This window comes from Rasamsonia byssochlamydoides, assembly GCF_041956645.1.
Source record: "Rasamsonia byssochlamydoides strain NRRL 3658 unplaced genomic scaffold VTN77scaffold_61, whole genome shotgun sequence".
In the NCBI taxonomy this organism is placed as follows: Eukaryota; Fungi; Ascomycota; class Eurotiomycetes; order Eurotiales; family Trichocomaceae; genus Rasamsonia; species Rasamsonia byssochlamydoides.
The window spans coordinates 1-25,358 of NW_027192444.1; the positions used below are offsets into that span (position 1 = coordinate 1).

At 49.1% G+C, this 25,358-nt stretch overlaps 9 protein-coding genes across 9 annotated transcripts; 4 read left to right on the plus strand and 5 right to left on the minus strand.

The window, feature by feature from the left end:
- Window positions 1-2,116: 2,116 nt before the first annotated feature.
- VTN77DRAFT_7541 (uncharacterized protein) lies at window positions 2,117-4,003 on the plus strand (the record flags this gene model as incomplete). The annotated part of the gene is made up of 6 exons (XM_069423941.1): window positions 2,117-2,195; window positions 2,283-2,662; window positions 2,737-2,863; window positions 2,924-3,200; window positions 3,267-3,543; window positions 3,614-4,003. 6 exons carry the CDS (start codon window positions 2,117-2,119, stop codon window positions 4,001-4,003), a joined length of 1,530 nt encoding a protein of 509 aa, XP_069275310.1.
- Window positions 4,004-4,563: 560 nt separating this feature from the next.
- Window positions 4,564-5,394, minus strand: VTN77DRAFT_7542 (uncharacterized protein; the record flags this gene model as incomplete). Its single annotated transcript, XM_069423942.1, has 1 exon — window positions 4,564-5,394. One exon carries the CDS (start codon window positions 5,392-5,394, stop codon window positions 4,564-4,566), a length of 831 nt encoding a protein of 276 aa, XP_069275311.1.
- An 869-nt stretch (window positions 5,395-6,263) lies between these two features.
- On the minus strand, window positions 6,264-8,114 carry VTN77DRAFT_7543 (uncharacterized protein; the record flags this gene model as incomplete). The annotated part of the gene is made up of 5 exons (XM_069423943.1): window positions 6,264-6,459; window positions 6,518-6,857; window positions 6,915-7,285; window positions 7,348-7,720; window positions 7,811-8,114. 5 exons carry the CDS (start codon window positions 8,112-8,114, stop codon window positions 6,264-6,266), a joined length of 1,584 nt encoding a protein of 527 aa, XP_069275312.1.
- A 1,492-nt stretch (window positions 8,115-9,606) lies between these two features.
- VTN77DRAFT_7544 (uncharacterized protein) lies at window positions 9,607-10,704 on the minus strand (the record flags this gene model as incomplete). The annotated part of the gene is made up of 4 exons (XM_069423944.1): window positions 9,607-10,034; window positions 10,096-10,455; window positions 10,519-10,531; window positions 10,621-10,704. The coding sequence occupies 4 exons, from the start codon at window positions 10,702-10,704 to the stop codon at window positions 9,607-9,609; spliced, it is 885 nt and encodes a 294-aa protein (XP_069275313.1).
- Window positions 10,705-11,818: 1,114 nt separating this feature from the next.
- On the minus strand, window positions 11,819-14,774 carry VTN77DRAFT_7545 (uncharacterized protein; the record flags this gene model as incomplete). Its single annotated transcript, XM_069423945.1, has 8 exons — window positions 11,819-12,082; window positions 12,148-12,434; window positions 12,493-13,551; window positions 13,615-14,213; window positions 14,307-14,326; window positions 14,423-14,500; window positions 14,601-14,618; window positions 14,739-14,774. 8 exons carry the CDS (start codon window positions 14,772-14,774, stop codon window positions 11,819-11,821), a joined length of 2,361 nt encoding a protein of 786 aa, XP_069275314.1.
- Window positions 14,775-15,941: 1,167 nt separating this feature from the next.
- Window positions 15,942-16,436, plus strand: VTN77DRAFT_7546 (uncharacterized protein; the record flags this gene model as incomplete). The annotated part of the gene is made up of 3 exons (XM_069423946.1): window positions 15,942-15,982; window positions 16,063-16,242; window positions 16,307-16,436. The coding sequence occupies 3 exons, from the start codon at window positions 15,942-15,944 to the stop codon at window positions 16,434-16,436; spliced, it is 351 nt and encodes a 116-aa protein (XP_069275315.1).
- A 499-nt stretch (window positions 16,437-16,935) lies between these two features.
- VTN77DRAFT_7547 (uncharacterized protein) lies at window positions 16,936-18,043 on the minus strand (the record flags this gene model as incomplete). Its single annotated transcript, XM_069423947.1, has 4 exons — window positions 16,936-17,004; window positions 17,073-17,421; window positions 17,482-17,821; window positions 17,872-18,043. 4 exons carry the CDS (start codon window positions 18,041-18,043, stop codon window positions 16,936-16,938), a joined length of 930 nt encoding a protein of 309 aa, XP_069275316.1.
- Window positions 18,044-18,809: 766 nt separating this feature from the next.
- On the plus strand, window positions 18,810-21,002 carry VTN77DRAFT_7548 (uncharacterized protein; the record flags this gene model as incomplete). Its single annotated transcript, XM_069423948.1, has 4 exons — window positions 18,810-19,094; window positions 19,154-19,237; window positions 19,285-19,408; window positions 19,456-21,002. 4 exons carry the CDS (start codon window positions 18,810-18,812, stop codon window positions 21,000-21,002), a joined length of 2,040 nt encoding a protein of 679 aa, XP_069275317.1.
- Window positions 21,003-21,516: 514 nt separating this feature from the next.
- On the plus strand, window positions 21,517-24,868 carry VTN77DRAFT_7549 (uncharacterized protein; the record flags this gene model as incomplete). The annotated part of the gene is made up of 10 exons (XM_069423949.1): window positions 21,517-21,584; window positions 21,656-21,818; window positions 21,875-22,045; window positions 22,105-22,792; window positions 22,854-23,584; window positions 23,639-23,743; window positions 23,799-23,917; window positions 23,968-24,047; window positions 24,111-24,267; window positions 24,379-24,868. 10 exons carry the CDS (start codon window positions 21,517-21,519, stop codon window positions 24,866-24,868), a joined length of 2,772 nt encoding a protein of 923 aa, XP_069275318.1.
- Window positions 24,869-25,358: the final 490 nt, after the last annotated feature.

Genomic DNA, 25,358 nt, shown 5'->3' on the forward strand with positions numbered 1-25,358 from the left:
GGGGGGGGGGAATTAAATTTTAGGAGGATTGTACTGTACCCCGTAGAAAGCACAGAGTTGCAGAAATGTCACTGGTCAGAGGACTTAGAAGACTCAGAAGACTCAGAAGTTAGAACAGTCAGATTGATGGATGATATAATACTTCGTAGTCGTACGGAAGTAGTCCGTACTTCGTGCGGGATAAACTAATAGATTAAGCATAAATCTACTCCGTATAGGTAATTCTATTCTGCTTTGTTAACTGGTAAATAAATTACCCAGATTAAAAAGGTGTCTAATGATTAATCCTACTGCTTCTCTGGTCTGTAGATAAATGAACATATCTCTAATAGATGATTACTATACAGGAACTCTATTGAATCTAAGATGCATTCATTACTATATCTAGTGGCCTATGGCTAGCTTCCACAACGGATCAATATAATTTAATACATTACGATAAGAAAACGTAATTTTGTAGTTACAAGTCAAAATATTTATTTCTTATCGAGATAACAGGGATGATGGAAGTTGATTTTTTTTTACATAAAACCACCAAAAATGTGCTTATACCTACCTTCAGACCACTGCCTGGAGTACCATTAACAAGACGCAGAGATGTTCGCCATCTGCGAGAGTGACGAGAGTCAGGAATAACAAGGACTGGTACCTCTAACCTTGTTCCTATCATTTGATTATGTCCGTTGGCACGGAAGGATATGATAAGGTCTTCCCACAACTCAATTGGAATGTCAGCACAGATATGTGAGCTCTATCGAGCACTATTACACTCAAACCAAAGTACATGTATGTACATGCAGTTTCTCCTGTCATCCATGATGACACCATATATATTTACTCATCACTATTGATTGATCATAGTCCAAATAGTTACAAAATGTAACCTTTCTGGGATGTCAGAGCTGCTTCTGCCCGAATCACATGACGGCTCTGAACAGAGTCCTTCCTTACAGCTTTCACATCACTTTGATATCTCAAAAATCGCACACACTTCCTGCATAAAAAAAATCATCAGATGCCACACGGCCTTATGCTAGATAGAAACATCCGCCGAGCGCTCACTATACATGGTGATGCGTTCGAACTGACGGAGATTTTGTCTGAGAAGTAGAGCAATGAGTCTCATCAGCGTTGGGCTGTCTTTGAAGCTACTAAATTAAGTACAACGGATACTGTCATCCTGAAGCTTCGTTTTCAGTACGTCTGTCTGTCTTCTCAGCGCGCTATTTCTCAGCTGACAGACTCTCTCCAGACAGAACCCATCTCGACTGAGTCAGCGCAAGAAGGATAGCATTCAAATCACAGCTCGACGAAATTTTGAAACCGCATGCAAGGCACGAGTTACACCGAAGTTTTTCGACAGTGATGAGCTTCAGCAAGGCGATACTGACTCATTCCCTGGTAGGTATCTACGTGTCATTGTCTTGTCAAAGGTTGGAGGGAGAAGCGTTGTCGAAATCTTCGAGCTTGCCTTTGATATGGGATGGACAGCCAGTGGAAATTGACGCAGGCCCAGGAACAGGTTTGCTTAAATTGGGAGAGATGGATCCTCAGCTAATATCCTCCCACACAATCCCCCCACGCTAAACATCCATATGGTAGAAGATAATGCCGATTATGGCAAGTCTACTCCGAACCTTCTGGACCAACCGTTACTCGATAACGAAATGTTGCATGATGATCACTGATATACGGGGTAAGGGAAGAATTAAGTTGGCGGTGTTTCCCCATTTCCCCACAATATCATCCCATCTCCACAGTACTATACTATCACTAAGTCAACACTTCTTTCTCCCCACAGAATTATCCCGAGAAAATCAGCCCAGTTGGATCGATCGGTCCATTCTTTGCAGGGTTCTTCACTTCGGCTAGAAAGCCGATGCGAATCTTGACCTTGATAACTAATAGCTAGCTGATAGCTAAGTTACACCAATGGCCTCGTCATCTCGTCCCAGCTGGCATTGGCCAACCACTGGCTGGACCACAGGCATAATATAATATATACTTGACACCCACCCGAGAAGTTCTTAACGGTTGTGCATTGGACTCGATACAAATTCGGTCTGTTATTGTATCCTACGACTGAGATACAAAAAAGAGAGTGTGCATGTCCAGCATGGTATACCTCGGGTTGAAAGGGAATGGCCTCCTCACCGGCATTGCCCTCTCTTCGGGCATGGGATTCATCTTGTTTGGTGAGCTGAGTCTAGTCCTTCTTTTCCAATCAAGCTTTGGCTGCCTCAGCTGCCTTTCTGTCGGTTCCCCACTGATTGATTCATCAGGCTACGACGACGGAGTCATTGGCGGACTCCTCACCTCCCCGAGCTTCGAAAGCGTCTTTAATCTAAGCAGCAGTCTTGAAGGAACAGTAACCTCCCTCTTCATCATCGGATGTCTGGCCGGATCGCTCTTCACCAGCTTCAGCAACGGCCGATGGGGTCGCTTGACAATCGTCCATGTCGGAACGGTGGTTCTGAGCATCGGTGCCATCTTGCAAGCCTCGAGCTTCGCCGTCGCGCAGTTGATCGTCGGCCGGATCGTTGCGGGCATCGGCCTCGGTCTCATCACGAGCAATATCATCGTTTGGCAGTCGGAGAGTGCGCCGCGCAAGATTCGAGGGATGATGGTGGCTTCGGCGCTGAGTTGGTTGATTGTGGGACAGGTATGCAATCTTCCTCCAGTAATGCACACAATCTTCGTTATATGAACAACAATGCTAACAATGGCTACTACTAGCTCCTTGCCTACTGGATTGACTATGCCATGGCCAGTTACAACAGCAGCGTGGGATGGCGCTTCCCACTGGGGTTCCAAGCGTTCATCGCCATCTTGACCAGTGTCATGCTTTTCTTTATGCCTGAGTGTAAGACCAATCTGTGGCGAACTCACGCTTCGTCTTTGCTGACCAAGAATCATTATAAAGCCCCCCGATGGCTGTTCCAGCACGATCGCCGCGAGGAAGCAACCGAGATTCTTCGTCTTCTCCACACTCACCAGGGCGTAGTAGACGAAGATGCCCTTGCCGCAACGATCTCCGAGATCACCGAAGTCATCGCCTTGGAGAGCAAGCAGAAGGGGTGGAAAGAGCTGCTCAAGGAAGATAATGTCGGCTCGCGACGTCGAGTGCTGCTGGCCTGTCTGTTGAATGCCTGTCAGGCGTGGAGCGGCAGTACTCCTGTCAGCTACTATACCACTGTGATGTTCGTTACCAAACCATTAGACTTTTTTTTTCCGTAGCTGCTAACTGGATGATTTTGTGTACACAGCTTCGAAGACTCCGTCGGACTCTCCCGCCAGCTGTCCCTGCTCATGTCCGGCTTCCTGCAGATCTGGTTCCTGATCGCCTCGTTCGGCACCTGGTACACGATAGAGAAGGTCGGCCGGCGGAAATCCTTCATGGTGACGGCCGTCGGAATGGCGATTGTGATGGCCATCATGGCGGCCATGCTCGCCATTAACACGAAGACGTCGGGCATCGTCGCGGCAGCCATGCTGTTCGTCTATCAGAGTTTCTATACCTGGGGATGGATGGGTGGGATATGGGTGAGACAGACACTTCTTTAGTCTCCTTCTCGTTTATAAAATAGAGCAAAGCTGACAGTTGTATCTTCAGTGCTACGGCCCCGAAATCCTCCCCCTCGTCCACCGCATCAAAGGCTCCGGCCTCGCAACCGCCTGCCTATGGCTCTCCACCTTCGTCGTCATCGAATTCGTCCCCACGGCCATCGCCAACATCGGCTGGCGCACATACATCATCTTCGCCGTGTTCAACCTCGCCTTTGTGCCCATGATCTATTTCCTCTTTCCCGAGACGGCGGGCTTCACGCTCGAAGCGGTCGATCTCGCTTTTATGGATAAGGAGAAGGGTCCTGTGAAGAAGGCTGATGAGTTGTGGCGGGTTATCAGGCGTGGAGGGGAGATTGGTCTTAGGGGGGAAGTTGTTGATGAGGAGAAGAAGAAGAGAGGGGATGGTGTGGAAATGATTGAGGAGGTGAAGGTTTAGTTAGACGGTTGCAATCAGATGGGAGAGCTTTCTTTCTGATAAACACACAGATATATATATCTGTATGTGTTCTATATAAAAGTACAGTATGTTTATAGCATGACATATGCAATACAATGCTGTAGAGTGGAATGCAGCGATGGACATTGTGTTTTCTCTCTCTCTCTTTTGTATCTATCCTTTCCCTCCTTTATTGGGAAAAAACAGAACTTCCTTCCAACCTTCCCTGTCCCTGTCCATATTCATATTCTCGCCCGTTCTTCCGATTGCTGGTACTTACACGAGAGACGTAATCTAAACGAGAGAAATTGAATGAGAAGGGGAAAGAAAGAAAGGAAGAAGAAATTGACATGACTTGATTTGACTTGATTTGACCTGACCTCACTGTAGTGTACAGTAGTGTATTGTATTCTGGTGTAGCGTAGAGTAGTGTACATACAAAAAAGGACGTACCCAAGGAACAACAACAAGAACGATAATATAGTAGTATAGTAGAAAGCAGCAAAGCGCGATTCGAGGGGTAGAGAAGGCCGTTCTGTCTCTTCTCCTTTGAACAAAGATTAAGCCTGCGCCTCGGCTTGCTTCTGCTGCTGCTGCTGCTCCTTAAGCTTTTGCTTCTCCTTTTCTTCTGCAACCCTCGCCATAACCAGGCTTTTAATCCGACCAACATGATCCCCAACCGGGGGTGGACCCTGCTTCCCTGATTCTACCCATCTCTGATACCGTCTCTGCAACTTGGCCGCCCGCTTCGCCGCCCACTCGGCCTCTCGCTCCTCGCGCGTCATCACCGGCGGCCGCTCCTCAATGGGCACGCCGAACGGGGAGATGATCCGCTCGACGACGTGGCGCACGTGCCGGCTCTTGGGCGCGCCGGACGAAAACTCAATCACGTCCCCCTCGCGCAGCGAGTTGCGCGGATCAGACACCAGGTACGTCGTCACCTTGGGGTAATACTTCCGGATGTGCCGGTCCCAGGTCATATGGCGGTGGGCGACGCGCACGGTCTTGTCCATCAGGCCGACGGAGGTGACCGTGCCGACTTTGACGGTGTATGGGTACTGGCGGAGGGAAGGCGTAGGGAGTGACGGGGAGGAAGATGAGGTGGTCGTAGGAGGAGTAGATGACTCTGACGCTGATGGCGACTGGCCTTCTTGTTGCTGCTGCTGCTGTTGTGGTTGCTGTTGCTCTTGCTGTTGCGGCTGCTCGTCCGATGTCGTTGTTGTGGACGTCGAATAAGCAGCTCGTCTGCTAGAATCCGACAGAATCCTGCTGCTGCTGTATGCAGCCGATCTGGAACTCGTCACCGTTGCCGACGTAGCTGAGGAGCAGAGGAAGGAGAGCAAGGAAGATCGCAAGGGGAGCGTTGCGCGGAGTAGACTGCTGGGCGCCATGATGACGATGACGTTAAGTAGGTCTGTATATGGACAAGGATAATCAAATCAAGCGATCTTCAATTGCAATTTTCAACTGAAAGTCGTCCTTCCAGTCCTGCTTCTCCTAACAGTTGCAATCAATCGTCGAAAATCGCCAGTATCTTTCTCGGAGGGCGGAATTTCCCAGGTCCCACGAACCACGAACCGGGTGACCTGCCGACCGAAAAATGGCCTTCCTGGGGACAAGAATACAAAATCTTGCCGTGGGAGTGAAGGGAGAAATTATGCAGGGGAACGATTAATTGACCATTTGCGGAGTTGAATTGATCTCCGGACTGAGAGCCTAAGAATTTCTCACGCGGCGTGCTGCTCGGATCGGATCAGTGAGGTTGGGCTGTTTGCACTGTTTGTGTGCCAACCACCCGCAAGTTTAACTCCAGCATTATTTACTGTCTCTTGATAAAAAAGAGGCAAACACATACAGAGCATCGAGTGTACTGAATTTATTATCTATATACTTACTCGCTGTCTCCTGTCCCCCTGTCTATGAACTGGGTTCCATACCATACCATACCATTATGTATCTCATCATTCACACCTGACCCGAGGAGTTTCCTAATATACAGTACAGTACAACCAGCACTCACGTTTCCGTCATTCATTACCAGTCATGTTCATACAATGCGGCGTTTTTAGAAATGTGATCAAGAATTTCTGTCATGTCTGATGGGAGAATAAAAGTAAGATAAAGAAAGAGGAAAAAAATGTTTAACCCCACTTGCGCCGTGTACTCGTCCCTTCTGCAAGTGTATTAATATCTTTATACCGTCTTCGGGTTACTCTTTTCTATTATAAACTGGTCGAAAAAAAAAAGAAAAGAAAAAAATTCACTCCGCTGCCTGGTCTTCGCCCGACGCCTTCTCACCATTGGCATTACCATTGGTATTACCATTGGCATCACCGTTGGCCAGTGGAGGAGCTTGTTCAGGAGCAAGCAGAGACGATTTCCTCAGTTGAACCTTCTTCTCCGAGTGGGCAGAAATCCTCTTCAGCTCACTGACGAATGACTGACCCCAGAATGCACTAGAGAACATCAGCCTCACCATGTCAACCGCAGCAATGAGAGATGGGTTTCGCTTACCTCGTGTATTTTGAAACATACTTATCCAATTTGGAAAAGTTGAGAGCCTTCTGCTCATCGCTCATCGTGACAGCCTCTTGGTATGCGCCAGCCAGCTCCTCGGTGTTCCATGGGTTGACGATGATGCTGCCATTGAGACTTTGGGCAGCACCCGCAAACTCCGAAAGCACAAGAACACCATGGCGCTTTTGCTGAGTTGCAATGTATTCGTATGCGACAAGATTCATACCGTCTCTCGTGGATGAGACAATACAAACGTCGGAAACAGCATACAAAGCAATGAGCTCGTCGAAGTTCACGGACTTGTGGAGAAAGTGAATGGGCATAAACTCCACGGTGCCTTTGTATATGGTCAGAATTTCATGGTCTCGTCGGACACTGGGCACCCTGTACATACCAAATTTGCCATTGATCCTTCCAACGAGTTCGTTGACAACCGCGCGCAAGTTTTGATACTCCTCCACATCCTGTCGACTGGGCACCGCGACTTGGACAAGGACCACTTTCCCCACCCATTCGGGATGATCGCTGAGGAAAACTTCCAGGGCATGTAGCTTCTGGGGAACACCTTTGATATAATCAAGGCGATCGACACCGACCATGAGCTTCACACCTTGGAACTTCTGCTCCAGCATCGCAATTCGCTTTTGCACCTTTTCCTTCTGAAGCCCTTCCTTGAATTTGTCTGGATCAATCCCGATGGGGAAAGCACCCGCGGCGACGATCTTGCCCTGAAATTCGATCCCATTGGGAGTCGTTGTCAAACCACTGGGCAGAATCTAGTCAGTCTTTTGCCTTCTCTTCAAGTCGGTTGTATGGGGGAATCTCACAGGAGCCGCGAGCAACTGCTCAAAAAGTGCCTCGTATAGTCGTAGGTGTGAAACCCAATCAGGTCACAATGCAAAACACCCAGGAGGAGTTCATTTCTCACCGGAAGGATCCGGTAAATCTCGCTGCTGGGGAAAGGAGTGTGGAGAAAGAATCCGATCTTGACATTCTGCTTGCTGGTTCCAATCTCTTCCCGCAGCATCTCGGGCAGCAACATCAAATGGTAGTCGTGAACCCACACCAAGTCTCCATCCTGCACATCTTTTGCAACAGCTTTCGCGAAAAGGCGATTGGCCTCCTTGTATGCTTCCCAGGCGGACTCGTCGAACGTGATTTCACCGGGATGATAATGGAACAACGGCCACAGAATAGAATCTATGACAAGAATACAAGTCAGCACACGAATTTGTGGATGTTCTGAATGTGATCGCAAACTGCGGGAGTGTTAACAGCGAGGGGACTGACTTGAGAAGCCATTGTAATGTCGATCAGCGAGCTCGTCATCAATGAAGACAGGAATGGCCCCATATTCATCCTTGAGACGCTTCTCCACCACTGGAATCTCCTCTTCAGGCACCTCCAATCCAGGCCAGCCATACCACCGGAAGGTCGTGGACTTTGACATCCCACTCAGCCCACTGACCAGGCCCCCGGAAGACATGGAAAAGTCATATTTTCCATCATCGGAGCGTTTGATAGTGATAGGCAGTCTGTTCGAGACGAGGAGCAGTCTCGAGTCATCGTTACCTGGACTCTCGAGCGCAGGCATCTTGGCGGGGTATCCGGAACTAGCGGTTGGATCCGTTAAAGAACAGGCGGCGGCGGCGGAAGAGCCGCGACGCGGACTTTCGCCAGATGTAGGAGTCCCTTTCTATGCAACGGCAGGAGCTGTCTATGAAAGTAGTCAGCCCAAGCCCATTACGATGACGATAGCAATTGATTCATTTCACAATGATTGGGGACGGTAACAAGAAGGAATGTGGCGGGTAAAACCGGGGGGCTAAGGCGCAGCAAGATGCAGTCAAGTCAAAATTAATTTACCTCTGCCCAACGACTGGGGAGCTAGGACCAAGTGATGTTTCACTTCGAGACAAGCGGGTGGCAGGGTGCCTTCAAACGGAAGTTAACTGGGCCCCTGCACGCGGCGAAAGGGGAGGCAGATTGCGTTGCAGATAGAGGAAGGCGTGGTGTCCTCAATAACGACTTCATTGACACACTGGTGGATAGCGGAGAGCGGAGTCCGGAGGGGTAGATATGGCTAGCAGAGCAGAACAAGAACAAGGAAAGTCAAAAAGCCATGTAAGGGTATTTATCCACGGAAGAAGGTTGCGGGTGGCCCAAAGATGGTCGCGGTGTAGACAAGAATGCAGGAATCTTTCCCAGCCAGTCGTGCTCAGGTCGATGATGTTACAGTCTGGTGTGCATGCTTTGCTTTCCACAAGGCCGGACGCGAGGGCGCAGGTGGGAAGATGGGGAGTTCTTAGTAGTGGACCGGCTTCGGTAGTCTCGAATTATGCCTGATGTGAAGCTCGAATGAACTCCATGAGGATGAGTGAGATATGAATGGTGAAGGGACCGACTGGCCTAGACTCCCACGGTGAGAGTCATTTTCACGCTAACTAGAGGGGCAGAGAGAGAGAGACATCATCTTCCCCGCTGCAACACCACCCCGTACAACCGATTTCTACCCAACCTGCCGGATCATTTTGCCTCTTTCCCTGAAAATCTCCAGAAATTCCAAATAGCGGCTGCTGCAAGTGATAACTAGCACGTAAGTATGATAAGAGATTCTTCCCGCCATTTCTTGATGATGGTTCATTCGCTGAAGCGCACCCATTATTGGAAAGCGTAGGTACATACATACGTATACCTGAGTGCCCGATCTCTAAGCTAGCTCCCCAAGGAAGAGCCTAGCCGTCTTCGATCAACTTTGGGCAAACTGTGGACGCGCTCTTTTCGCTCCCTTGGCTTATGTGATCCGGAAGGGTCCCGAGTGTCCGCTGGGTATCACGTTCGGTTTCATCGTAGTCGAGAAAGCGCTCAGAAAATCTTGCCCGTATTCCGCCTTTTCTCGCGGGATTTGGATTGCTGGTGCCTTCTACAGTAGGATCGGTAGAAGCTGGAACCTTTGCTACCTAGCTTACAGAGTGATGGTTGAGCCGAGTGACCTCAAATTCAATGCTGACTATATATAGATCCACTGAGGTCTGCTCGTACGATGTAGCTGTAATTCCTGCCTCAGAAAGAAAGATGCGATGCCTTTATAGAGCTGGCCTCTGGGCACTCAGACTCCACTTCCCTGATAACACGTCATGCTCAACCTTGCCCTCCTTCTCCAGTTTCATCAACACCTGTACGACCCCATTGGATGCTGGTAGATGGAGGCTCTCCGGTATGTTGTGGTATATCACTTTTACCAACTCAATTGGAGTCCAGGATGACCGTCGCTCCGGTGGTGGGCTCTTCTCGTCTGCACTAACATCCAATTTTCCGAATCTCAGCACTCGTAGCACCTCGTCCTCCCGCTGCTGTCGATGCTTGATATACTCGACTATCTTCGCGGTGGCGTTCTCGATCACCGCGCCGTGACCCGGATACGCTCGACCCGACACTTGGTTCTGCATCTTATGCAAGCTGGAGATATATGAGTCCAGGTCTTCAAAGACTGCCGTACCGTGACCTAGCACATCTTTGCCAGATTGGTCAGAGACATCATGGAAAAGCAACTAAGACGCACGGAAAAGACCTACTATCGCCGGTAAATATAGCATCTTCTTCCTCGAAAATGAAACACATATGATCCGCGGTATGACCGGGTGTGTGAAACGCTTTCAATGTAGCTCCCTCGACCTTGAAGACTTGACCATCCTCAATATCTGTCTGCCCTTCATCTGGCATGTGCTTATGTACCGTCGCCTGAGGACAGATCTTGAGAAGATCGGGGATCCCTTTAACATGGTCATGATGCCAATGCGTGATAAGCGCTTTGTGCACCGTCGCTTTCTCCTCCTGCAGCACAGACTGGAGGAGTGTCCGCCATCGCGGAAGGCCTTCGCCTGTATCGATGAGGAGCCGCTGAGGACCGCGACCAATGAGGTATGTGTTCGTTCCTGTGCACCTTTATTAGAATCTCGTAGTAGGAAAGGAGGCACTGGAGGATCGATTCAGCCTACCTTGCAAAGTGAACTATGAACATTGCATTAGCCACACGACTCTTAGAAGATGTTTTGCAACATTCAGTAGAGTTAAATGTTTCAAGAGAGGAGGCAACAAACCTTCCCAGGATTTCCAGCTAAGATTCTCACTACCGACGCACTGAGTCGCTCCACCTCGGGGAGCGGAACAAGCTGCGTGGCCATCGTATATAAACAGCGGAGTGTTGCAGTACAACACCACAGGTCGTTTGAAGTGGAAATATTCCGGAATTTCACAAGGATAAATCCTGCAATTCTCACAGCATCAAACTCAATGCTAATATTAAGCTGTTATACTGAGTCAAATAGTACGATATAGCCCATGAGCTATGAGGACGGGTGATGGTAACCACTAGTTGAACTGTATATGGGTCTCCAAATCAAGGCATTAATCGTACTCTCAGTATCGGAGTGAAGTTGACAATTTCCACGAGAAACAATAACCAGGTGAGTAGCTGTTCTTTTCTCTTGACGGGGACGGATAAAAAGTCCCTCGCGGACATGGATGTACTCCGTATCTTTGATACTGCTTGCCCATCATCGGGGGGGACAAGGGCAAGGACGGACCTCGGCAGTGGCAGGCACTCGGATGATTATGTCAGCTTCAATATTGCCTGTTATGGCGCGACTTCGGTTCTACATTGCCTCATTACCTAGGTTCATTTACCAAGGCATTTCTGTCTCAGCGGACTCGTTCGGTCCAAGGAAAATAAAAAAAATCTAGTGAGAGCTAGCACTGCTACGAGATTGAAGAGAGTTCCAATGACTGAGGAACAAAAGAAACAGACACCGTTATACATGTAGGACCTAAACTTGACAAAAAGGAAAGGTAGACGTATAGAAACCCAGTGGGCTATATCCATGCACGACAGTATTCCAGACAAAGAAACAAACAGACCAGACCAGACGAACCAAAAATAGTAATCAATGTTTTTCGCAATTGGATTCACTCTCGCCGAGAACCGTTAGCTGAGTCCTCGACTGTCATCAACCACCGCAGAAACCGTTATTAGGAGTACAAGTTACTCTGCCATGCTGCCAGAGATCACGACCCCCAAATTACCTTTTCATCCACCCTCTATAAGAACCACCCGTTCTAGTTACCTTTTGTGAGCTGATGAGATCCACCCGGTCAAAACAGGCCGAATCCTATCAGCCAATTGCAAGTCAGGAATCGCCGTGATATATTCAGGCTTCCATTACCCATACCACGAGGAAGAGCGTGAAATAGCCCCCTCCACTATGGAAGTCAGGGTGAGGATAGAGGTCGTGATTGAATTTACGCAGACTTGGACTGCTTGGCCATGGTGTTCAGGGCAGATCCGTCCTTGAACCACTGGATCTGGGACTCGTTGAAAGTGTGGGTGAGCTTGACATCGAAGGCCTCACCATCCTTGGGGTGGACGCGGAGGGTGATGGGCTTGCCAACGGCAAGCTCAGTGACGAACAGGTCCACGGTGGCATCCGGTGGGATGCGGTCGTAGTCGGCAGGGTCAATGAAGGTGAGAGGAAGCATTCCTTGCTTCTTGAGGTTGGTCTCGTGCTGCGAAGGATGTTAGCCGACATGACACTGGATAACGATCTCCTAGCCCAAGAGGCAAGACTTACAATACGGGCAAAGCTGCGAGTGATGATGGCGAGACCACCGAGGTGTCGTGGCTCCAGAGCGGCGTGCTCACGAGAGCTTCCCTCACCGTAGTTCCAGTCACCAATGACGACCCACTTGATTCCACGAGCCTTGTAGTCACGGGCAGTAGCCGGGACGGGGCCATATTCGCCAGTAATGATGTTCTTCACCTTGTTGGCTTCACCGTTCTCAGCGTTGATGGCACCGATCAGCATGTTGTTGGAGATGTTGTCCAGGTGGCCACGGTACTTCAGCCATGGGCCAGCCACTAGGGGAACTGTTAGCAAAATTTCTAGATCGCCATTTCAGAAAACTTTTCAACTTACTTGAGATGTGGTCAGTAGTGGTCTTGCCCTTGGTCTTGATCAGGATGGGGATGCCCTTAGCATCCTTTCCATCCCAAGGCTCGAAAGGCTTAAGGATCTGGAGACGGTCGCTGGTGGGGGAGACAGCAACAGAGATAGATTCCCTGTTTTCGGGAGGAGCCTGGTAGGTGTCACGGCCAGGGTCGTATCCCTGAGCCGGAAGACCGTCACCGGATGGAGGAGAGAGAAGGAACTCATTACCATCCTTGTCCTTGAGCTTGTCGGTAAGCGGGTTGAACTTGAGGGTACCGGCAATGGTCATGGCGACAACAAGGTCAGGGGAGGTGACGAAGGCGTGAGTTGCAGGGTTGGCGTCATTGCGGCCAGTGAAGTTACGGTTGTAGGACGAGATGATTGAGTTGGGCTCGCCCTTCTTCACATCCTTACGATCCCACTGTCCAATGCAAGGACCGCAAGCGTTCGCGAGAATGACACCTCCGAACTCCTCGAGAGTCTTCAGCTGGCCATCACGCTCGATGGTAGCGCGAATCTGCTCGGAACCAGGCGTAACAGTGAACAAGGACTTGGCCTTAAGACCGTGGTTCAAGGCGTCACGAGCAATGGAAGCGGCGCGGGACATGTCTTCATAAGAGGAGTTCGTGCAAGAACCGATCAGACCGACCTTCAGCTCCTCCGGCCACCCGTTGGTCTCAACAGCCTCCTTGAACTTGGAGATGGGAGTAGCCAAGTCAGGAGTGAAAGGACCGTTAATGTGTGGCTCAAGCTCAGACAGGTTGATTTCAATCAGCTGGTCGTACTCAGCACCCTCATCTTCTCGGAGACCCTCAGCGTATTCCCTGGCGAAGTCACCGATGCGCTGGCGCTTCGTGGCCTTCAGGTAGTCGTACATGCGGTCGTTGAAGGGGAAGATAGATGTGGTAGCACCAATCTCAGCACCCATGTTGCAAATTGTGCCCATGCCAGTGCAAGACAGTGACTGAACACCCGGACCGTGGTATTCGATAATGGCACCAGTACCACCCTTGACGGTAAGCAAGCCAGCAACCTTGAGAATGACGTCTGCAAACCCCGTCCAGTCAGCAGATGGTACTCATAGGTGTCTTCAGGTGCGCGCAGACTTACCCTTAGGCGCCGTCCAGCCGGACAGCTCACCAGTGAGTCTCACACCGATGATCTTGGGCGCCTTCAGCTCCCACGGAAGACCGGCCATGACGTCGACAGCATCAGCACCACCAACACCAATGGCAGCCATACCGAGACCACCCGCGTTGGGAGTGTGAGAGTCAGTGCCGATCATCAAACCACCCGGGAAGGCATAGTTCTCCAGAACAATCTGGTGAATAATACCGGAGCCGGGCTTCCAGAAACCAATGTTGTACTTGGCAGAGGCCGAAGAAAGGAAGTCGTACACCTCCTTGTTGATCTCATTGGCACGAGCAAGGTCCTTGTTACCACCCAGCTGAGCCTCAATCAAGTGGTCACAGTGGACAGTGGTAGGAGTAGCCACGGAGGGCATACCGGCCGACATGAACTGCAGAATGGCCATCTGAGCGGTGGCATCCTGGCAAGCCACACGGTCCGGGCGGAGTTTCAGATAGGACTTGCCACGCTCAATCTCCTGGCCGTGAGGGTCGTCGAGGTGGGAATACAAAACTTTCTCCGCGTACGTCAGAGGGCGGTTCAGACGACGGCGAACAATCTCAAGATTCTCGGCCATCTTCCTGCAAGAGGGAGCAGCCGCGTTAGTGTCTCATGCCAATTCTCTTGGGGAACAGAAGTCGCAATGCGATATGTAAATCAGAGGAGATCCATACTTGTAATTGATGTAGTTGCCCTGTCATATCATCATTAGCAAATGAGTGTTCTAATACCGACTACTCACGCCCCCTCTCTCGCACGAGAGGAATACGCCATATTTACTACCGCTTACCTTCTCCCAGTTGGTCATCTCGACCTTCTTGTCGAGAGGAGAATCGACAACGGTGGCCAGGCTGCGCGACCCAAGCAGCTGCAAGATTCAGTTAGTACCGCGAAGGCCTTCAAAAGCATGCTGTAAAAACGCCCTGTGAGGGGTAGTCGGATACGGCGGGCGCGGCGAGGTAACTTACAGCTCGGGACTTGGTGCCCTATAGAGAGGTGGTTAGCATCCATTGATTGAGAACATGGACTCAGAAGGGCGATTCTGGCGACCAAGTCGTGCCAGAATGCCTGCTGAGATCGCGGTGGCATTGCCGGGAGACACTTACCAGCGCACCCAGACGGGCAAGCCTAGTGGAGATCATGGTGAAAGCTCTCTAGGCGAGGAAGACAGGTCTGCGACACATCCAAGGAGCACGATGTCGAAGAGACAAGCCCCAGATTCGACTCAGGGTCTGGGAGTGGAAGTGGTGAGGAAAGAAAAATGGGAGGAAGATGCAGGTAAAAATGAAAGCTTGGTGTGTTGAGCGAGAAGAATCCACGCGGGACAATGACGCTGCCGTACCAAAACCGGAGCTTTAACCGTAACCGCAACCTGCAAGGCATGCCACCGGACACAAGGAAGACGGGCGGCCCGGCAACCAGCCAACCGCGCTCTTGCGAAAAAAAATCATTATCAATCTGGCTAAAATTACGGCGGATCAAGTCTCCCAATGATATGGCACCTATTACATTCGAAGAAGCCCACTGGTCCCTCCCGTTATAGAATCTACTTTGGCATAACTGCCCGATCATGCTCATAGTGACGCCGATATAACTGCTGCATGATTCGCGGAATATTGGTCTCAGTACTTGGTTTGTACCAACTTGTTTTGCCAAATCGCATGCTGTTTATTCCGTTTGTAGACAAGACATGTGAGAGATAATAATAGAAATAATAGATAATCGCAAGTCACTGGATATGCAAATCGCCCCTCAACACGCCTTACCCGTGTCCTACCACTGGTGAAACTTCTACTCTCAAAAGTCAAGATATCTAGGAAGTTTCCAAAATATTCTTCTTATTTTTTTTTTCGACGAATTACCTTGAGTGGGAGCAGTAATTCGTATGAATGGAGATGGTGGCTGGTTGATCCTCCGGACCTCGGTGCTGTGTAGCTCGCCGACGTCATAAAATACCGCACCCACAGTCAGACATGTGTAATGCTCCGTACCGCATTCATCGATTATTACCGCTCCCGAACTTAGCCGGCACCGCGCTTGTCGCCCGCTATCTAGCCGCCCACACATCACTGATCGCCCAATGAGGCAAGCGACATTTCCCCTCAGAAGCTCACAACTGTGAATTTTTTTTTTGCCGTGGTGGAATCGAATCACTAGCCACCCAGCAAAAAAGAGACCCGCTCTTACTCTATGCAGTAACGGTCCTGTCTTGAACGTAAGATACTAAGATTGTCAATCTTATTATTGTTCAGTTGATATACAATTCTGCGATAAGCACCGTCCTCAAAATTGGTCAACAGCATACCAAGATGGGTGCCACTAGAAGAATAAAGACGAAACGAAGGACAAGGTATGCGCCTCCAGTCAAGCTCAAGACGTCCGGCTTGTGATACTTTAGGGCATGATTCTAATCGAAACAATCTCATACAGGGACTATGACCAAGTCCGCGCAGACCTTGCGTCTGCCAAACACCTCGCACAATACAAGGCTACGAAGGATCCGGAAGATTTGCCGGGGTTAGGACAGTATTACTGCGTCGAATGCGCCAAGTGGTTTGAGAGTGAACATAATCTCATCGAGCACCGCAAGGGCAAGAATCACAGGAGGAGGTTGGTAGACAGCAGCCCGACCCCTGGATGATCGCAGCTGATGCGAGAAATTCAATGCGTATAGGCTCCGGATCTTGCGCGAAGAACCCCATACTCAGAGAACAGCTGAAGCTGCGGTGGGATTGGGTGTAGACAACGGGATCCGCAATCAGAGTGCCTCTATGGAAATGGATGAAGTCAAAGAGATGATTTGAACAGTGCTCGACAACTTCCCAGGGACGGAAAAATCTTCCAATACGCCGCACGACCTCAAGTGGTTTTCTCTACCCAGAGGAACGGCCATCAGCGATATTCACAGCTGCCAAGCCTAACAAGATTTGTGGGCCTGGAGTAGAGGAACTGCCAACGACCACTGCGATGTCGTTCACTATCTGAATTCTCTGAGGGCAAGGACAATTACGAAAACGATGCTCGACTCGCTAAGCTTTTCTTGGATCGAAGAGCGAGAGTTGCTCGATGTTCCGATTTTCGCTGTCAAATTTTCCGCAATAGCCGATCCGAGACAGCCAAAGTTCCGATTCACGGCAGAAACCGCTCCCTTCGGAACAGCACCGTTACAAGCGGTCCACACCATACAACGCGGGCCGCGGGAGGATTATCTCTAAACTGGCTTCATGTGCCGAGGAATTTTTTACGCAATGTGCTTGTTCGTTACTCTTTTCCCTGTAAATTTCTCTGCTTGTTATTGTTATATTACATACCCACGTGAGCAGAGTCCAAAGAGCTGCTTAATGCTTTCATGAGCCATTCATATGCCGCCCACTTTGTATTAGGTAATCACATGAGTAAGCAATCGCTGCACAGTATCGGAAGGATGGCGGACAACATACCTGAACCGCATTTACTATAAATGCTCTAATGCTACAAATTCCCAGGCCGCGATAGAAAACTTGGAAACCTTCGGTGCGATACGCCTGTTGAGCAATCTCCAATGATCCCAATACTCGTTCTCTAGGCGTTGTCTGCCGAAGAAGTGATCGTGTCTCAGGAGAACCGTCTCTCGAAGGCTCCACAAACGATTGGGCTTGCAACCTCGTCTTGATGACGTCGAGCGGGAAAACAGAGGCCCAGGTCACTATCCCAGCAATTCCACCGCAAATGAGAACCTTCATAGCAGCCTGATGGGCGGTCTCGTCCGCAGAAGTCATACATCGCTTACATAGCTCATAGGACCAAAAACTGTAGGAACTGTTGTCAATACCATGCTTGGGCCGATGGTGAATATCTCAGGATTCGTACTAAAACCCGTAACCCACGGAATCTCTGATACTTGTTATTACTCCCCCGAAGTAGAGTCCCTTCCACCCCTTTTTTCGGATGATATCACTGGCAACTTTCCACGATGAGATTTCCGGATCTCTACTCAGTTGCGCCCGGCATTTGATGAGCTCTGTTGGCGATGAAACCACCCAGCTGGCCATGCCGCCTGCGGCGCCAGCTAGCCAGATTTTGTACAACGAGACACCATCGGGTTTAGTTGGATCAGTCACGGAAGAATCCAATACTTTCAGGCTTCGGTTGTAGACAACGTAAAGCAAAGCATTTAGAGCACCATAGCCGAGAATAGGGGCAGCAGCGCCTAATATCAATGTCAATACTCGGGAGAAGTGTCCACAAAGTTACACGCACCTCGCACCAGGGAGGTGGCGGTCTCAAATTGACCCCGAGAGAATCGGAGGGTTGCTTCTGGAGAGCTCACGGAATGGGATGCCTGTAAGCGCACCTTGACTAGGTCGAGTGGATTGCCAATGATTATGCCAATGGCTCCGCTTATGTAGCCAGCCCAAAAGTCGGAGGACATTGGTCTTAGAAACCGTATATATTAGTTTCTGCCACTCAATGGCGACAGTAAATGCCATATGAATTTGTTCTGGTAATGATGAGTGGTACAGTGGGGCACCCCCTCCATGACGGCGGATCTGAGATCACGTGATTTCGTGGCATTTTGGCGAAACATGGGGAATCTGGACGCGCTTACAGACGACGCGTACTTGCTTGCGAACGTATGGAGTAGTCATTATTCCGACGTCAACGAACTTCATGACCATACCAACAATGAGACTCTGAGAGGGGTTGACCGAACTAGGGGCTTTATTTTGTGCTATCTTTCTTCCAATGTACGAAGGTCTTCTGAACGTTTATCATGCAGAAAACCATGCTAACCTTTTGTCAGGCATCGTCCACGGCCCACCACAGGAGAAGGTGGTCAAACATTAGTATCAGCACAAAAGCCTGTCCGACTCTACGGCCCGTCGAAACAGTCTGTCGATCGCCTCTCTAAGCCATTCAAATGTCCAAGCCTGGCAACAGCCTCTGTAGCGTCCGATAGACCGGCCAGGAAGAGGCGCAAAGTGGACTATTCCGGTGCTGACGGAAGCGCTGAGGATGGAGGCAACAAGCCATGGACCAACGAGGAGCGTCTTGCTCTTGCAAACCGTGACGCTAACAAATTCCCTGTCTTTAAGGTGAAAGACAAGGAAATAGCGTTTAAACAACGATTCACTGTACCTTTAAGAGACAAAACATCCGCCGGCTATGATCCTTCCAGGCCTGCACCGACGCTAGGAATGAGACGAGGCGCCACATTTGTCGTGAAACCTTTGCACGACCCCAGTGGAGAGTTCGCAATAGTCTTATATGATCCCACGGTTGATGACAAGCCCGAGCCAAAGAAAAAGGAAGACGGGGAGAAACCCAAAGAAAAGCCGAAGCTGGATGAACCCATCGTGCATAAGAGTTTGGCGGATATACTTGGTCTAAAGAAACAGGTCGAGTCTCGTCCAAAGGTGCCTGTCGTCATTGACCCCAAACTCGCCAAGGTCTTGCGGCCACATCAAGTAGAGGGAGTAAAGGTGAGGAACCACTCGGTTATCTGGCATGTGTGGTTTTTCGTCTAATCCCATCTTCACAGTTTCTTTACCGTTGCACTACTGGGATGATTGACGAGAATGCGAATGGCTGCATCATGGCAGATGAAATGGGCTTGGGCAAGACGGTAATCTCCAGTCCTCAATTCTGTCGGATTGACACTGATGGTGATAGCTCCAATGCATCACCTTGATGTGGACCCTCCTCAAGCAATCGCCAGAAGCGGGCAAGTCCACCATCCAGAAGTGTATCATTGCTTGCCCATCAAGTTTAGTTCGAAACTGGGCCAATGAACTAGGTATGTGATATGTGGGCCAACTTCTACGCTGCTACTGACAGTTACAGTGAAATGGCTTGGACAAGACGCAATTAACCCGTTTGCTGTTGACGGAAAAGCCTCCAAGGCTGAGCTTTCTTCGCAACTTAAGCAGTGGGCAATTGCCTCCGGGCGCTCAATCGTCCGGCCGGTCCTCATAGTATCATACGAGACATTGAGGCTGTATATCGATGACCTAAAGGACACACCGATAGGTTTACTACTGTGCGACGAGGGCCACAGGCTCAAAAATAAAGAGAGCTTGACCTGGACAGCGTTGAACAGCCTGAATGTCAGTCGCCGAGTCATCCTTTCTGGGACACCTATCCAGAATGATCTGTCAGAATATTTTGCCCTTTTGCATTTTGCAAACCCAAACTTGCTCGGAACTCAAAGTGAATTCAGAAAGAGGTTTGAAATTCCGATTTTGAAAGGAAGAGATGCTGCGGGAACGGACGAGGATCGAAAGAAAGGTGATGAGCGCTTGGCTGAGCTCTCCAGCATCGTCAACAAATTCATTATACGACGCACCAACGACATTCTTTCCCAGTACTTGCCGGTCAAGTACGAACATGTTGTGTTCTGCAATCTTGCCAAGTTCCAGGTCGACTTATATAACCATTTCCTACAGAGCCCGGACATCAAAAGTCTGCTCAAAGGCAAGGGAAGCCAGCCATTGAAGGCGATTGGGATTTTGAAGAAACTCTGTAATCATCCGGACCTGCTGAATTTGTCAACGGATTTACCTGGGTGTGAACAATTTTTGCCTGATGACTATGTCCCACCAGAAGCGAGAGGTCGCGACAGAGAAATTAAAACCTGGTATTCCGGGAAGATGATGGTCCTTGATCGCATGCTGGCGCGAATACGCCAGGACACTAATGATAAGATCGTTCTGATCAGTAACTATACGCAAACGCTTGACCTTTTCGAGAGACTTTGCCGCTCTCGAGGATATGGGTGTTTGCGACTGGACGGCACCATGAATGTCAACAAGCGACAAAAACTGGTGGACAAATTCAATGACCCTAATGGCGAGGAATTTGTATTTTTGTTAAGCAGCAAGGCAGGCGGCTGCGGTCTGAACCTGATTGGAGCGAATCGTTTGGTTTTATTTGATCCAGACTGGAATCCTGCTGCCGACCAGCAAGCACTGGCTCGGGTCTGGCGTGATGGCCAAAAGAAGGACTGTTTTGTTTATCGGTTCATTGCGACTGGGTCGATCGAGGAAAAGATATTCCAGAGGCAGTCCCACAAGCAATCACTCTCTTCCTGCGTTGTCGATTCTGCGGAAGACGTTGAACGCCACTTTTCTCTCGACTCTCTTCGAGAGCTCTTCCAGTTCAAGCCAGACACGCGGAGCGACACACATGACACGTTTAAATGCAAGAGGTGCAGGCCAGATGGGACCCAGTTTATCAAGGCTCCAGCCATGCTGTATGGCGACACGAGTACATGGAACCATTTTGTCAACGATGGTGAAAAGGGACCATTGAACAAGATACAGGATTTGCTCTTGAGGCAAGAAACCTCTGAGAAGGATGTTTCTGCTGTTTTTCAGTATATCAGTCATTGATACATTGGTGGCCGCCGTTGGCTTGATGCTGATGCAATTGAAACCGACATGGATACTTGGACAGGATAGCTTTCAACGTAAATCGATATATTTACTTGTTTAGGAATCTAATGATCCCATAGTGAGCATGGAATATTTGTTTCGTTGTTGTGAAGTACCGTTCTCGGCTTAGATATTTGAGGTGCAGTATCAGGCTCCACAGATACCATACGATACACGTGCTTGTGACAATACGTCACTACCACTGGATCAAAGACACATGCGCATTGACACTCCGCATTCTTGACAACGCATGCACGCTCCCCTGCATACCTGACATCAGAAAAGGCCGAAATAAGAGCTATACACGTGCCTGCATATGCTAAAATTCAAACCTCAGTGACTACTAACTCGTGTTACCGCTCAGAGCAGCTTCACAGCATTGCAGTTTCTAACAGCATCAGCACCACCTTGCACAACCACAATGAATGCCGCCTAACACAAATACAGAGCCTGTGACTTGCACCATTTCACAATGGACCAATCTGTTCAGCGCTTGCTGAATGACAAGCTCTATGACAAGAGGAAACAAGGTGCCTTAGAGTAGGTCACAGCTTTCTATATAAGACGAGCGGCCCCAAGGCTTGAGTGCTAACCACCGGAACGTTTTCAAGGCTTGAAAAGATTGTCCGCGATGCCATATTCAGAGGGGAGCACGATAAAATTCAGAAGATCGTCGATCAACTCTGCCACGACTATGCCTATGCTGTTCACCAACCTCACGCGCGAAATGGAGGGCTTATCGGTCTGGCCGCCGCCTCGATAGCATTGGGATCTGTGAGTTGAGACAATACAATAGGATAGGTTATGGACTGCAGGACTGATTTTTGCAGGAGGGGGTTGCTCCTTACCTTCCAGAGATCGTTCCTCCCGTTCTCGCTTGTTTTTCCGACCAGGATGCACGTGTTAGGTATTATGCTTGTGAGAGCATGTACAACATTGCGAAGGTGGCTAAGGGAGAGATATTGATTTTCTTCAACGATATATTTGATGCATTATGCAAGGTATGCTCGCTGTAGTGACAAGACATGTATATATTGTTCACTGACGTACTGTACATCAGCTAGCATCCGACTCTGAGCTCTCTGTAAAGAACGGAGCTGAGCTGCTCGACCGACTTGTGAAGGACATCGTCGCTGAATCAGCAGCTTCCTACGTCTCTGTCTTACAGCTTCCCGAGAAGAACGTGCAAGACCTGGATGCCACTCAAGAAGCAGAAGAAATGTCTGATCTGCCAACGGCATTCTCACTTGCCAAGTTCATACCACTGTTGCAGGAGCGAATACATGTCCTCAATCCTTTTACCAGAACATTCCTCGTATCATGGTTGGCTTTGTTGGACACAATTCCGGACTTGGAGCTCGTGTGTTATTTGCCAGCGTTTCTCGGCGGATTGATAAAATTCCTAGGAGATCCAAACAAAGATGTTAATGTTGCTACCCAGAGTCTTTTAGAAAGATTCCTAGCGGAGATCAAAAGAATAGCTCGCATCAAAAAGGGAATCGAAGAGAGCAAAAAGAGCAGAGACGGCAACGTTAGACCTTCCGTTGCAAGTGAGAGTGAAAGCATAATCACCGACAACAGCGGGGAGATTAAAGGGAGCGAAAATGCCATTGCGGATTCGGAGTCTGGCGTTTCTAATGAGGATCAAAGCGTGACGGTCGATGGTGATTGGGTTCCAGGACAGGACGCCCACGTCGACTATCCAAAGATCTTGAAGATCCTTGTGGGGTTTGTTGATACCGCATATGGTGGGTGACCTTTCATAGGCCTTTTATATTTCTGGAGTCAATACCGCTGACCCAGATCTAGAGGAGGAAATGCAATTAACTGCGCTGCGGTGGATTGATAGCTTTTTTGAGATCAGTCCTGAAGATATACTCCCATTCGTTCCCTCGCTTCTCACCCAGGTCCTCCCCGCTATATCAAGCGGCTCCGATCAAGTGCGACAGGCAGCAACCAGGGTCAATACATCCCTTATGGAATACATCGTATCTCTGTCTGAGGAAGCATCTGACGGGAGCCAACGAGCAACGTCGAAAACGGCTGCAAAGGAGGATAATGGAAGAAGATCATCTGTCCAAAGCGGGCAACCATCGCTTGATGGAACAGCCAGTGTTGCGGCAGCAGAGACTCCGCCATCCGATCTTGACTACGCTGCCGCTGTCAACTCTCTGACCCTGCAATTTCTCAATGAGAACGAAGATACGAGAGTTGCTGCTCTTTCATGGCTTATCATGCTCCATCGTAAAGCGCCCCGCAAGGTTCTAGCATTCAACGACGGCACGTTTCCTGCTCTCCTCAAAACTCTGTCTGATCCTTCCGAGGCTGTTGTTACCAAGGATCTTCAACTCCTTTCACAGATATCCAGAAATAGCGAAGATGGATACTTTACATCCTTTATGGTGAACCTTCTGCAGCTCTTCTCCACGGACAGGAAGTTGCTCGAAGTTCGTGGCAACCTGATTATCCGACAACTCTGCATGAATTTGAGTCCGGAACGCATCTACCGGACCTTAGCAGACTGCCTAGAGAAGGAAGAGGTGAGTTATTCTTGAACATTCTGGGATTTGTACATACTAAGCAGCTCTCTTCAGGATATCGAGTTTGCCAGCGTTATGGTCCAGAATCTAAACAACAATCTGATCACCGCCCCTGAACTTGCAGATCTCAGGAAGAGATTGAGGAGTTTGGATTCTAGAGTATGTCCCACTGGACAAGTTACTGATATTCATTGTGGAACTGATGATGTTGTAGGAAGGGCAAATGTTTTTCGTTGCGCTATTTCGGTCATGGTGCCATAATGCGGTTTCGACGTTCTCTTTATGTTTACTTGCACAGGCTTATGAACAGGCGTACAATCTTTTGCAGATCTTGTGAGTAGTCCAGACCATATCTAATTGCTGGCTGGCTGACTGGTATTCAGTGCGGAGCTCGAGATGACTGTTAACATGTTGATCCAAATCGACAAGCTTGTACAACTATTGGAATCTCCGGTTTTTACTTGTCAGTTTGCGCTCAAGCTGCCCCTTGTGTGTGATTCTGAGGCTAATATATTAATAATTGCAGACCTTCGTCTACAGCTTCTGGAACCCGAAAAGTACCCATACCTTTACAAATGCTTATATGGCGTTCTCATGCTTCTTCCACAGAGCTCGGCCTTTGCAGCACTGAAGAACCGCCTTAACAGCGTGAGCAATATTGGTCTTCTTCATGGGCCTCGCCCGTAAGTCTCACTCAGTTGTAGTCTTACCCTTTGCCTGTCTCTACAGAATCTCCAATTCCACCTGTTGTGAGTTAAACGCTGACTTTTGCTTCTTTTTTTTTTCTTTTCCAGGTCTGTCTCCGGTCCCGGCGCATCCTCTTCATCTTATGAACGCCCAGCAGGGAGCAGATTAAAGGCCCGTGAAGAGAACTCCATCCGCTGGGGCGAACTCCTCGAGAAATTCAAGAACGTCCAGGAACGAGCGCGGCGGTCGCAACGGGCCTCGCAGCGCCCCTTCGATCAGGATTCCAACAGCATCGGCCTGAAACGCACATCCCTTTCAGGCGCTCTATCCGCGGCAGCGAATACCGATCACCACGGCGGTACCACCACCAGAGAAAAGGGCCCTCCCGAGACTCCTCGGGGAGGAGGAGGCTTCGGCGCCAGCAGCGGTCTTGGAATCTCCGGCTCTGGCCCGGGAGGTGGAGGAGGAGGAAGTCGTGGCGAAAGCCTGACTCCGAAAGACGGCCGCTCCACACCTCCTACATCAGGAAGTACGAAAAGCAAGTCAAGTCTGGGGAATCTTGGCCGGCTCGGGATTGGGAGTAGGAGGAAGCATTGAACTGAGCTGAGCAAGGCGAGCGTTTTTTTTTTCAATCCGATATCCGATTTGCACTTCAACTGCAGGCAGGCAGCTTATTGCAATAGTTATGATTTGTTTTGATTTTTTCTTTTTTTGCCCCTGCTTGAGAATACCCTAGCGCAACGTTGCACCCAGGTTAGTTAGGTAGGTACATACATTACATACCAAGTTGAAGTTGATCTCTTACGATTAGGTAGCTAGCTAGCTACCTACCTACCTAGTTTGGTTCTCTTACAGTCACAGTCTTCTTTTGTTTTCTTTTCTTTTTCTTTTTCTTTTTCTGATAATGACCTTGTGATATCCTATACACAGATCAATTTTATCAATTCAATTTTTTGCTCTTTATTTTTATTATTTACCTGTCCATCCATTCTATTTCTGTTTTTATAATATTATATTATTTTATATTATTTTATATTATTTTATATTATTTTATATTATTTTATATTATTTTATATTATTTTATATT